Source organism: Athalia rosae, chromosome 2, assembly GCF_917208135.1.
Source record: "Athalia rosae chromosome 2, iyAthRosa1.1, whole genome shotgun sequence".
NCBI lineage: Eukaryota > Metazoa > Arthropoda > Insecta > Hymenoptera > Athaliidae > Athalia > Athalia rosae.
The window spans coordinates 7,757,440-7,771,947 of record NC_064027.1 but is presented as its reverse complement, the minus strand read 5'-3'; the positions used below and the strand labels follow the sequence as shown (position 1 = coordinate 7,771,947).

The 14,508-nt window shown below is 43.6% G+C and overlaps 1 protein-coding gene across 1 annotated transcript in view; it reads left to right on the top strand.

Moving 5' to 3' along the window:
• Nucleotides 1–14,508, top strand: part of LOC105687057 (UDP-glycosyltransferase UGT5-like) — a 25,038-nt gene extending 10,530 nt beyond the window's left edge. The window contains exon 3 of the mRNA XM_012402392.4: nt 13,332–14,508. Coding sequence (XP_012257815.2) covers nt 13,332–13,653 — 322 coding nt within the window. The 3' untranslated portion in view covers nt 13,654–14,508. The remainder of the gene's footprint in view (nt 1–13,331) is intronic.

The following is a 14,508-nucleotide window of genomic DNA, read 5'->3' as shown; positions in this document are numbered from 1 at the left end:
GGCGCACAAGCGCGGGACCGTGCGAGCAAAAACGGAATTAGACGATTCGGTTTAATGCAACTTCCGATTCATTGACGGTCCTAAATATGCCTCGGAAGTTGGACCAACTTTGGCTACATTACATTACAAGACTACGCTCCGCCGTAAGACTACTATTGATAGTCAAAGTTTGGGTAGTTTGTAAAGAGGGCCCCGCTCGCTCCTTCGGTTACGGGTGAAGGATAACGTACTGCGCACGGAGGTTTCGAAGGACTTTCAACCTCCGTTCCTTCTCTATTTTCTCCTTTCCCTCCCTCCCCCCCTCCCCCCGCCCCCCGTTTTCTCCGCCACCCTCAACCTCCGGCCTCACCGAGCGCCCCTCTTCTTCTTCGCCTGCCCGCGTTACCTGACACCCTTCTTTATTGCCCTGTTGTTCGCTTCCGCCCCTCTTCTCGCTTCTCCAATTCGTTCCTCCCTGTCTGTCCCTGTCTCTTCCTCCTCCTAGTTGTTTTTTATTTTTTTTTCTCGTTTTTTTTTCCCCCCCTTTACTCGATGGTATTGTACGCGCGTACATCGTCGGTGTGCGTGTGTGGGTACTACGCGTACACGCGGCGCGGGTTACACCATCTCAAGCAGCCACGTCTTTGAGAATTTATTTGCGAGAGAAAATCTGCTACGAACTTACAATTTCTACACACCGCGTTATATCCCGACCGCTCGTATAGAGAGAATAAACCTGTGCCACATAGTAGTAGTTGAGGTAGAATAACGACGTAGGTATAGTACGGGCTTAAATAGGAGCCCCTTGGCTTGGCGTAAATTAGCTTCAATTGCCTCACCGCTTTGGTCGTAAATCTTTTCCAATTGTCATTCGAACTCCCGAAATCGACCCGTGTTTCGTGAATTACGCAAAGCGTTACCGAACCCCATTGCTCCTATGACGTTATCTGGGTGGGCGGGTAGGTGGGTACCCGTGCATAAAAAACTTATCGAGAAAAAGTTATATCCGAACTTTACCGGCGGCGTTCGCGGTCACCTCTTCCCTCGGATGAGCTCGTGACCTTTGCGAAAAACACTCCGCAAATTGCCCTCGAAAAAATTCGGTTATTAGTCCCCGTATGATCATTTAGACCGCTCCTTCGCAGCTGCTGTAATGCCTCCGGTTCTCTCTCTCTCGTAAATATCCATATTCCACCTGTCCACGTACGAACGGGGGTTGTTGCGTTCTAGGAGAAGGGAAAGGACAAAGAATAAAAAGTAACATGGAGAGACAAGAGAAAGCGAGAAACGGACGAATACGGGAAGAGCGGGTAAGACGGAGCGAAGAGGCAAGGGAAAGGAAGAGAAGGAAAAAAAAATTACTTTCCGTGGAGAAAGGCACGTGTAACAACCGTCTGGAGTCGATACAACGACCGTCCGTGCGTTAGGAGTAACTCGGCAGAGTGCTGTGCCTGGAAAGAGTGGAAGAAAAGGGGATGAAAGTAACGGTAATAGCGGTGGAAAACGCAGTAAGAATTACTCTGTGGCCGTAACAAGGGAGAGAGAGCAAGGGAGAGAGAGAGAGTGTAAAAAAGAAGAAGGAGAAGGAGAAGAAGAAAAGATTGGCGCAAGAATAGAAAAATAAATAAAATGAGGATTGAAGAGAGCAGAGAAATAGAAAAAAGGAAAAAATGACGGAGAAAATAGGAAAAAAAGGGGGAACGAGCCATCGTCGGGGGTGTGCGGCGCTCGTTAGGTTCTACGTGTTACGAGATCGTTGAGAGAATCGAGATCTAGGGTACTGCAACATTTCTGAACCGAGCTTTTTCAGCTCCACGTTATACATGCATACGGGTGCAGCTTCCGCTGTACCGCGAGTCATTGCGCGACGACAAAGCTTCACGCTCGCATAAATTCTGCTCTAGCTTTTCACGTGGTGATGTACTTTTGCGCTCGGGTATGTAAAACTAATACCGACTATAGGCACGTACGTGCGTGCGTACGAAAGCAAAACTATCTTGTGTACACCGAACTTGTCGGACAACCAAGAATCACGTAAACTCGTCGATGCGATTATTTTTCACGTTCACGGAGATGAAGATGCACGCGTTTCAGATTTTTTACAATCGCAACTTATTCTTTTTGAATTTTTCTTCTTCAGTTTCTGGTGTGTATATTTCTATCGTTATACACTCGCCGGTGGTAATACGTACGTAGAAATTTGCATAACACGAATTACAAGAGCTGCACAAAATGGATATGAAGTGGTGCCGTCTAGACGAGAGAAATTTTAAGTTTTTTACCCTCTCCAATATTCAGAGTTCCTTAAAAACGCAACTGAAATCAACTAACCGCTTCGAGACGCGCGCGCGGTAACGAACAATGCTAGGCTCTTCACTCTTTTCCTTTTTTTCTTATTTATTTATTTTTTTGCTCTTTTTCGATCAGTCGAGCTCGCGGATCCGCTGTGTTTTCGAACGGTTATTTGATGTGATTTTTTTTTTCCAATGTAGTCGACTCGTAAAATAAACTGAAAAATAACCCTGTATCGGGGCTTGTCCGCTTCGAATCCATGTTCTTTATGGTAATCCTCTCCATATCGGATACCTATTACGGTGCAAAACTCAATGACAAATCACTTATATGGGAGGTGTAATAATTCGAGAGCTTTGCTCGGTAAAACGAAGTAGCTATATATGCGGGGACTATTTCACGTCGGTCTTCGAGAAAACCTCCGGGCGGCTACCAGAAATACGTTATTCCCCATAGACGATAATTTAGAATCGATGGAAGGGACATCTTTATGCGTCCGACACCCGTGCCAAGATTTCCGCCCCCTTAGATTCGAAATACTTATTTGGTTTGAATATTTGTGGCCTCCGGTTAAATTGCTACTGCAACTAGACGCGAGCGTTACGAAAGTATTTTCTAGCTGATCTTCTCGCACGTTCACCGATGACTCTGCGCCAGGGCGATTGTGAAGACGAACGAGTTTGAGAGAGTTGTACGTTTCAAAATTACGTCTCGCGATGAGATTACGTTGTATCGTTGTTTTTTTTATTATTACTTTCGGCACATGGCGCGTAGGTAGTTACTTACTATGAGTGAAGTTTTATAATGCGCCTCGTATTTTCAGCGCCATTTTGTTCGAACGCATTAGGAAATAGTAACTCTTTCAATTAAACTAGCATTGCACTGCGTTTGATATCATTCGTCGTTTAAATTCTTGTCCCGTAATTCTTTCTCAATATCACGCAATTATATCTCACAGGCATGTTAGGAGTTTTTTTTTGCACACCTACGAATTTTTCTCATCGAGATATCCTTGATTTTTCACTTTTGGAAGCGATAAATTGGTGATAACTCGATCAATTCTATTGATAGATCAATTTAACTTGTGAACTCAGATTTTTGAGATCTGAGATCACATCACATAGGATCTAATTTCGAGATTTCATCTTGTATTTCGAGTTTCGATCGGTCATCAACTTCTTAGAATAGGATGAACTAACTACAGCGTATGCAGCTACGTTATCAGCATATTAGGTTCAATTCGATCCCCTTATAGCTGCCGCAAATCGACGATTTATTCGAGAAATTTCAAATTTTCAAAACGGAAAATCGAATAACGGTATATAAACTGTAAAACTACGGTCGCGGGCGTGTTACGAGGCCAGCTTTATTGGGTATATTTAATTCATTTCCCTCCGTACTTGTTTCACTACGTTGTTTATCACACGGAGAGATCCTTCCGTTTGAGCCTTTGGTTGGAGCTAACAAATTCATCTTCATTATTCTACCCTGTCAACCTGACGTTGCGCTGCACGTATGAGTCTCTTCGTGTTACTAATTCGGTCCATGTAACGCGCGCTACGTACGTACACCCATTACACCTTCTAATACCTCTGCTTCGTCTATTTGACGACTATATTTTTTTTCGAAAAAAAGCAACAAACGTTGAAAAATGAAGCACAAGCGTAGTCGGCACACGTTTTTATATCCGCACGGATGAAAAGTGCTTTCACGTCGCCCTGACATCATAGGCGAGCTTTCACGAATTATGTTACGACTTCGACATTATGTACTAACGAAATGAGTGAACGATGACCTTGTCGAGGCGGACGGAGGGAGGGTTAAATTTTCGATGGCCCAGCTCGTACACCGATGTCTGTTTTATGGTATACAGGTACGGTGGTGGATGACGCGCATTATGGTACAGGCGAGTAAAGATCGGGATCGGAGTTTTCGGGAAATTGGGAAAAGAGTCGTTCGAATGAATTGACTTGTTTGTCATTGAAATAAGTAAGCTCTCGATTTAACCGAGGAACAGATAACAGAAGTGAAATAAAATCAAACGAAATAAAAGAGGGGAGGGGGAAGAAGGAGAAAAAACGAAGAAAAACGCAACGCGATGGATAAAAGAAACCCAGACAGCCGTACCGAAAAGTCTTTTGATGGATAAAGTTTCACACTTAGTATTAATTTCCTCCCTCTTCAGATACGGCGATATAGTTTTCGCATCGGGTTTTCGGACCGAGTTGTCATTTGTCAGAGAAGCCTCGTCCGTTTTTCTGAGTTTTCGTATTTTCATTTTTCGTCGGTTCTTTCCCTCGGGAAGATCGTTCCCTTTTTTCCTCCGTATTTTCGTTCCACTCAGCGATACACATACTTCGTTTAAACCAACTTTTTCAGAAGGCGATAAATTATTGTTGTTCGTATCCGGGCTTGTGGTGGTGCAACGTTACACGCGTATAGCCGTCTTGAATAAAAGCTCGCGCACCTCCTCATCCGTATAACATAAATGTAAATGCACCTATCGCGTAAAGTTTTGACAGTTATGCGCGAGATATAGAAAAATGGATTTTCTATTTTAACGTCTCATAAATGTAACTCACATTTCTGCTTTTTCCAATCGCTATGCCTCACGGAATACGCCGCAATATATTCAGGACGTGAACCGTTAGCAGGCGTTAACGATGGCTTACTAACGATACTTCGCTACAGCTGTCAAGCATTTATTTCAATAAACTCGAGTCCCGTAGCCAGGCAGCTATTTCTGTTCCCGTTCGACTATCGCTCTTAATTGTTCAAGAACTATCGAGCGTCTCTTTATATCGTTCCCTCTAATAAAATGGGGAAAATTAAAAGTCGGTCGCCTCTGGAGAGCGATGATAAATTCTATACGCTACCGATATTTAATGACTCTCCATACAGGAAGGCGGATATTGAAAAATAATAATTAAAATTTTACCGGAGACGTTAAATTTTCATTATCGATGCATGACCGTTACGAGAACAGGGATACCTACACCTACCTATCTACGTTTCGAAAAATCGATTTTCCGACTCCAGTTTCCGGACGTCCCTATTAACCCATAATGGGTCGAACGGCGAGCTTCGGATGTACATTAAATAGCCAGGTGTTGGACTGGAGATGAGAAAAAGAAAAAAAAAAAAAAAAAACACGGAAAAGAGACAAAAGAACTTTTGCCCACGTCCCAAAGTTGATTTTTTTCGCAACCCTTTGGGACACAACTGGAACGTGATTCCGGAAGGACGATGGTGAAACTTTTATTGAAAATCTAATTGGACCGTAGCCTCAGGCAACGTGTAAGCTATTGTCGGTGATCCGAGTTTTGCGGGAAGACAAAAAATCAAATAAATAAAATGACAAAGAAAAAAAGTAGAAATAAAAATTATACACGCGTCCGCGTACTAAATATGACTTTACGATTAATTTTTGCATACACTCGTATAAATCATCGTAAAAGCATAAACTCTAGGCCAGGCTATCGATAAAAACGTTAACGTACCATAATACTTTCGTCCTGACGAGATTTTTATAGCTTTGTCCAAAAACTGAAAAGCAATTTTGTATTTTTTTTTCATTTATTTATTTTTGTAAATCATCGACGGTTCGTTTCGGTCTACGACGATGTCACGCGCACGCTACAGGCGCGGGGATCGATGGACCAATTCGTCAGACTGTACGTATGACGTAATTTGCGGGGTAACGTTTTTCATTTGTATATTTTCTATGGGGTTCTAACGGTCTAGAAATAACGTTTCCGTCTCCACGGTTACGGATGCATCGATCATCACCCGATGCCCGACGATAATTATAATCATGGGAATCGCAGCCGGACGCTGATGATTATCGATGGTTTGAATTATTAAAGAACTGCAGTGAGCATAATCCGCGGTAAATTATTACGGGCTAATTGGGTTATTATAGGTATACAGCTACATTGCCCACAATGTATAGTTGATCAAAGTTTTTATCGCGTGTTGTAGCTCAGGCTGGGGAGCGGTAAATCAAAAAAAAAAAATAGAAAAAGTAAAAATGGGAATAATTCTAAATTCTAAATTAAAATCTAATTAAACATGGACAGATGAACAACGGGATGACGAAGGGTTGAAAAAGCAAGCTCTGCAGCTAGTGCATCGGCAACGCAACTGTTGCCACGGGAAAACGTCGAAAATCCTCATTAAATCCATTCGTTACAAAAATAATCAGATTAACGCAGTATAGTATGTATAGTAATGACGTTGTACCGCGCCGGTGTTTTCACGGCGTAGCGAAGCTTACGACCTCGCATTACAATTTGCAATTTGTACATTATTTCGCGCCAGAATTCGGACCTATATCGCTACACGTACCAACTGTACGTACATACGTTACATGTACAATAATCCGCAGGATGTAATTTTTTTTATTAATTTTCAACGAACTTTTTCGCTCTCCGACTCCGAAAAAAAATAATAACATTTCCAGCGAACCGAGAGTCTTCAGATTCCGACGGTTCGAAAAAATCGGGGATTTTTCGATTTCCGAACGAGAAATCCTGCATTTTTCGTAGCGACGTGATAACAGAATTAAAATAAATCACAGAATCCCGATTTCGTCCAATTTTTGCATACACGTAGGTAGGTATGTACGTTGTATAGATAGATGGTACATCAGCGAATTCATTTCCTAGCTTCCTATTTTATTTTTTCATCCCGCGTACTTCGATCGTGATTATTTGCTTTAATCAACATCGGCTCAATATACGGGCTTGTTGGTTCCTCTCATACGCGACGTGAGTTTTTTTTTTTTGTTTTTGGCGAATTTCAATCGAAATGAAATTCCGCGCTTTATTGTATGATCTTTTTTCGTCTCTCGAATTATACGCGAACACCGGACGAGCACGCCTCATTTCGCGAATTTTATCTAATATTATCTCGGTTTGTATTTCGACTCGGAGGTCCCTTTTTTTTTTTTTTTTTTTTTCAATAACCGATTCGATACGATGTACGTACATCACGTGGTTTCCGGAGCGAATTAATTCGAACGAAACTTTTCGCATCCCCTGCAGTCTTTGCGTTATTTATCATCGTCCCCCTTCTCCACGTCGCAACACGTCCGTCTATCTGCTGTGTGTTTTATAATATGCGGCATTGTATCGCCGACACAATAGAAAATGGAAAAAAAAAAGAAAGAAAAAAAAAAGAAGAACAGAGAGACGAAATGTTGCGAGTCATCGTCGTTAGCGCGGGAGAATCGAAGTTGAATCAAAAGCTGAAATATCTAAAGCCACGCACAAGAGCCTGCGGGAATCGGGAAGTCGGCAGCCGATTTTATTCCCAAGAATTCTATACTCGAAGCGACGTGTATTGCGGTAAAAATGACTCGGCACTTTTTCAATCCCTCGTACATGTGTAATACGAGAATCTCATCCCTTACGAATTTCAACGAAATCATTCCGTCCGCGTCTACCTACGTCCCGATTTCAAATTGATCGATTCCTTTGTTCCAATTCATATTTGAAATGTCTGCGGACGTCGTTACGGCTTTAGGTGAACGAAAATCGTGAGGCAAAAAGACCTCGTTTCGTGTTACTGACCGCTATAATAATTTACCCCGTACGGTACGCTAACATGATACGTATAATAAATCACTCTCGCGCTTGAAGGCAATCACGAATTATGCACGTAACGGCATAACGTCATGTAATTCGTCCTGTTTCGCACCTACGTATCCCTCGATTATCGGTAAACTTTCTCGACGAGGAACCAAACGAAAGCTGGAATCTTTGTCGCGCGGGGTGACATTTGTCCGACTATATTCCGCGACGCCAAAACCCGCCGCTCTTACGGGGATATACAATTTTGGGGGGCGAATATTTTATCGGCTGTATAAATAGAAACAGTTGAAAATTGTGAAAATGATATAGTACAGGGTACAGTTTAAATTTAGTCTCGCGTTCCTTTTATGGGCAGTATAAATAAATGATGATATGGAAAGTGGTCGTTTTCTGTCGGGTTTGAGGAAAGAAGAAAAAACAGAAAATGAAAGAAGAAAAAAAAAAAAAAAGATGAGAAAAAAAAAAGAGCTTCGCGGGGTTGTCCGTGACACTATGAGTTAGGGTTTTCCGTGTCAGGTTCCTTCAGTGTGCATGGTCGTGCAGGATTAATGTGACGAGAAAAAAGAAAAAAAAGGAACAGGAAGGAGAGAGAGAGAGAGAGGGAGAGAGAGGGAGAGAGAGGAAAAGGACAACACCCACACACCCGCACACACACACAAAAAATGTATAGTTTGTTTCTTTTCAAAATCGTCGCGCGAATACATAATGTAATCGATGATCGATTTTTTTTCCCTCGATCGCCTCTCTTCTGCACGTAATCAAAACACATAAATTTTCAACGTAGGCGATGCTCTCGAAGCAATAAACGGCGAATCCGCCGTGGGCGCGTGTAAACGTTCGCATGTACGTACGTATCGTGGAGGGAAAAACGTTCGCGAAAAACTATCATCCGGCGAACGGACTTTCCATCGTTATCGTTCCGCTCGATCGATGCACCCTTGTTCTTGATTGATGGCGATACGAAGACGTCATATTTCGTTCCTCAGGCTTCATTGATTTCCAATTTCGAGGTCTCCGCTCAATCTGCCATGAAATCGCACCCCCCTCCCCCCCTCCCCCCTCCCCCCCCCCGATACCCTCGCCCTTCCATATTCCTTCGCACACGCGGGTTTTGCACACGTGCAAAAATCCATATAGTATACCCACGTGCGATGGTTCGTGACGTGTACGCGCACACATACCGCCCCTGTGTCTCTCTTGTACATACGTATGTATAATACAACGTATTCGTCACGGAGTCGAGATGCTTATAACCCATGTGTTTCGTATACATACATATGAATATCGATCGGTGGGCCGACATTCCGTCGGAGGAAACCTTGCTCGAAACTGCAGATTTGGACGAATTCCAGGAAAGCTTGTATTCGGGAGGTAAGTCGATTAAAACGAAAGGGCATGGTAAGATAAAATCAGAAAAATGAATAAATAAAAACGCAGGGCTCTCACCCCGGAGTGAGAGCGAGAGAGAGAGAGAGGGAGTGAGAGAGTTAAAAAGAGCAAGTAGAGGAAAATGATCAAACGCGGAAGAGAGAGAATAATAAATTGGATGGAAACATAAGTGGAGTAAAATAAAAACGTCGTTGATCCCTCGGAGATATCGTTTTTGGACATAATCAGGCGTGCGGTATACGCGGAAGTATACGGATGAGAAATACACCCCGCAGATACGGGAGGATCTCCCCGCTAGTGGGCAAACGGAAAAAGGGAGAAACGAAAAATGGAACGAAAAAAGACACGCCGAGGATATAAGACGTCGAAAGGGGGAGGGGGGGGGGGGGGGGAGGGTGAGTTCTTGTTTGAGGGCTAATCGAACACGAGGGATACCGTAATAAGGTAGGGCGGTAGAGGGCAAAGGGGCTCGTGTAGAAAGGGAGACCGATATTGGGCTATTTATTCGACGACGTGTCAGCCGTAGGCCCTCAATTAATGGACATGTTTAAAGAGATGAGGGTTAATTAGGAATCATTATGTAGGCTCAACTTACCGCTGGATTTAACCGGGACAAACACCTGGATTGAGTTGATTCGCAACTTGCGGAGGGTAAACACGGATAATCGAGAATAGTGATTGGTAAATTGTGTGCTTTAGGCCGATAGGGTATAGGTGTATAGGGTACGTACGTACGTCGGTCGGTCGGTCGGTCGTTGCGGCATGCGGCAATGACGATGGCGACGCCGATAACGACGCCGACGGTGGCCGCGATTCCGCTGCGATTTGTAAACGGATATAAAAGAGGGTTAATCGGGCGTACGCGGATCATCGGATATAAATCCAGGCGTGCATACCTCCCCGCGCGTTGGATTAATTCGCGTTAACGTTAGCGCGAGGAATTAAAAGCGTTACCCGGGCGGGGGGGGGGGGGGGGGGGGAAGGGGATGCGGGGTGCGCGAGGACGAGAGAGCGGACCGCGACTCGACTCTACGCCCCGTTCGCATAGTTGAGTTTCCCTCGAATTCTCCGCCCTTCCGAAACAATGGGAATGCCTCACATTCCCCGAAATTGTTCAGCTTTGCCGGAGCAAATCTTTGATAAACAGCCGGGGTGAGCATTACTGTGGCTTATCTCACTTATCGTAGGGGCATTCGAGTGCGATACGAATGAATAAAGAATCCGAGGGGCGCTAAGAATCGGCGGCGGTGAAATCGATCGCGACGTCGTTCGCTCGGATTGAAATGAGGAAACTCGGATGACGCCGGAGCTTCGACGGACTACTCTCAAGCGTCGACGCACACCCACGGGCTTCCCGGCGCCCGTTCCAAATTATCGAATTATCGACATTCGCCGCACTTTATAATCAACTGTTTCAATGACGAACGTGAAATAATAGCGACAATTGATATTCCCGACACGTTGCAGACTCAGAATTGAACTCTGAGTTTGAACTGCCGTTTATGAATAATAATTTTCCAGTATAGTGCGTGGATATAATACATATTCCCATCCAAATTTCCCCGGTGTATACATTCGGGACGGGTGTGTACGCCGCACGTACACCTTTCAAAGAAATTTCAATTTTCCTTCTTTTTTTTTTTTTTTTTTCTCCAATACCTCGCGACTCCAAACATCTCGATATATGTATACGCTTCCGCGCCATCGCGATACGAGCAAAGTTTTTCACCGATCAAAAAATCTTTCAACATAATTGTATTTGCGGTCTCTCTCGTATCTGCCAACAAATTTAAATCTCTCGGTATTGACTGTATCGATGGGCGAGCGGATGGAATATTGTTTGTTTTCCATATATGAGGCCGTGGCGGCGCCGCTTCTGTCTAGCCATTTACCGGCCCCGTATATAACTTCTTCGAGAAGATTCTTACCGCGGAGTTTGAACGGATCGGAGTTCGCGGATCGATCGCAACACCGAACGTTTTGCCGTAATGACATTTATTATTCTCATTTTCGTTACGCGTATCCTTTTTCTCCGAAGAAGTATGTTTCGCGCCGTTGACAAACGCTCGAGATAAAGCGAACTCGGGTCGTCCATTGTCCCTTCGTTCGAATTTGATCAACCCCGCGCCGCAGAAAATATACGAGCCGTACGAGCTGCGGGGGTGCAGCAAGCGCGTTCGCAAACAAATTAAGTTTGTCCGGAGAAAAAAAAAACATACACGCATTATACGCGTATCTATCTATACATACACATCGAGGATCCTCGACGAGATATACGACTACCTTCGGCCTTCGATATTTTACCGGGTAATTTATGTCCGAATAAATATCACCGATGCTCGGATCCTCTTTTTCTTCCTTATCCAATAGCCTCGTTTCCTGGCCGAGCGACGTACAGGCATATCCTCGGAGGGAAGATTAGTCGAGACTCGGAGGAAATATATACATGAAATGAAAAAAAAAAAAGAAAAAAAAAAATATCAATTAAACAGCCGGTGAAATTATTCGAAGAAAATTGATGCATCGTTGCACGCGCGGGTGGCAGGCGTACGAGACATCGAAAAGCACTCGGAGACTTTCGCCAGGCGATCTACCTTGCGGAATGATTTGAGTGATTTTTTGTATTTTTTATTTTTTTTTTGTTTCGTTTCGCTTTTTGGCGAAGCTTTTATGGCCTCGGATGTTTGTATGTACGTGACGCGAGCTTTGCGTATCGCATATGATCGAAAAAGTAGGCTGCCGAGTATCTTCTCGGAGCATAATGATACCTCGCCTTTTATGTTACTCGAGAGATGGGGATGTTTTATGCAGTATGCCGTATGCTAATTTTCCTGCCACTGGAAAATGTGGCAAGATCATCCTTGCACGCCCTCGCCTTCTTCCATCTTTCGTTCGGATATAATGTATCTACATATTTCTCTTCTCTCTTCCACCCTCGGATGTGAATATTTCAGCACCTATGTTTCATTTAACACCTCGCAACGTGCGTAGCGCGCGTCCTGCCATTGAAAGGAAAAATTTGGAAAATCTCGATCGACTCGACATCCGACCGAACGCAGAGAAGATAATGGAATCGCGGTGTCGTTATTTTTCCGTCAAATCGCGGCCGATAATCAATCGAGAAGTGCGTTGGGTCGGGCGCAGGGGATGTCTGTGTTTAATTCAAGGATCGGTATAAATAAACAAAAGCGGAGCACCGGAAATACGCCGCGTTGTAACGCGGTCTCATAAATTGTCCGAGTTCCAAATGGACGAACCCCAATACCCGTACGTATATCTCGCTCTTTTCCGCCTACTCCCTCTCCGAAAAGGCTCAAATTGTGTGTCTGCTTTAGAAATAATGTTTAATCAATGTCCCACTTATAGCACTAGAATACTAAAATGGTTCTGCCCGTGAATACGTGAAATTGTCACGTAAATTAAATGTACCATTGCTACCGCTGTCATCAAACAAAGCGAATTGAGATTTCTGATGGTGCTGCAACTATCGTGTAAACAAGTGGTCAACCGTGTGGGTCGGCGAACCGATCTGGAATTTTAGTGGATAGCGTTGAAATTTCGAATCGATTCGTTGTACGCTCCCGGCTTAGATTATTAAAATTCTCTTCTTTTTGCGAGTGCAAAAAAAAAAAAAAAAAAAAAAAACCCGCCCTTGAAAATTTCCAGAGGTTTTTTCGCATTACGCGATATTTATGTACACCAAGCAGAATTGTAATTAAAGAAAGTATTTTTGAATTACTTCAGCGGGACGGGCAGCTGTTCCAATTTAAACGCCCCATACAACCGCGCGCAGCTGGAGTGGGCTGAAATGTGCTGAATTAGAATATTTCTGGACGCGACAACTCGCCCCTTGTATCTTACTAATTGTGAATCGAGACGGGCGAGAAAAAGGCGTTTTTTTTTTTACTCTCAGAAAATTTCTTCGAATCGCTTCGCTTCCTTTTTCTTCCAGAGCTAAAATCCCGAGCGTGCGTTTTACTCCGTTCCACATCTGGCGTATATTCTTTCCCCCCCCGCCCGCCCAATCTTCGCTTCTGGATTACGTCGAAATCTAATCGTTTGATTATTTCGTTCCAGATATCGCAGGGACGCGAAAGCAGTTTCGGAGGCCTACAGGGACCGGCCGTCCTCAGCTTTGGAAACTGCCGTCTGGTGGACCGAATACGTTGCCCGCGGTAAAGGCGTTCCATTTCTCCCAAGTGTCGCCACACATTTGTCCTTCGTCCAATACTACCTGCTGGACGTGATCGCCTTTCTTCTACTGGCCACATCGGGCGTAATATTTATCATATTTTTTGCCATCAAGGCTCTCCGCGGAAGGAAAGTTGGCGGAAGTGCAACAACTGCGGGAAAGTCGAATGGCGTGAAAAAAAGTGAAATCGACAAAAAGAGGGCTTGAAAATTGTCGGACTACCGATTCTAACGTCGGCCGTTACTTTTTAAAGCTCTCCCATGCGGTTCGTATAACTTAATATATCGGTTATTCTCGAAGCCCATTGCTCCGCGTCATTTTATAGGACAACGGAGGATTCCCGGCATCGGAGTCGCTCCGTAGAAACGTGGCGAAATTCCAACGTATAGACGACCTTATTATTTGTCCAAAAGTAAAATAAGAAAAAAACAAAAAACAAAAAAAAAAAAAACAAAGAGAGAACCATGAACAGATCGAAAACTTCTCCACTTTTCGTTGCGGGGCCGTTACTTTTCGATTCTTTTTGTTCGAACTGTCTCAAAGTAGAATAAAGACTCGAGTATTTGTACTCACCGTACCTCCTAGTTCAAAGTGTATTTCCAATTTTTTTTTCCCCTTCGTTTTCGTTTCACCGGGAAAATTATATTCTCGCGTCAATCACGTTGACGAACGGAGGAAAACAAAAGCCCGAATACCGAACTACGGTATTCGGAATTCTATTCACAGATCGAAAATCTCCGTATGATTCGATGTTATCGTTATTCGGTTACGTTCACAGTAACGTATTCTAATAATATCAAATTACCAAAACTGTTGACACAAATACGCTGTACAAACTTGTTATCATTGTCGTACAAATATGAAAATCGTTGCAGAATATTTGGTGATAAAATGGAATAAAAAAAGAGAAAGATGGATGAAAAAAAAAAAAATATACCGAGTCCTTTCTGTGTGTACACGGTACATAATATTCCCTTTGCACGAAATACCAAAGGTTCGAAGTTATCGACGTCAGAACTGGAGTCAGAGTATCGCATCGAATAAATGTGCGGTGTATACGAA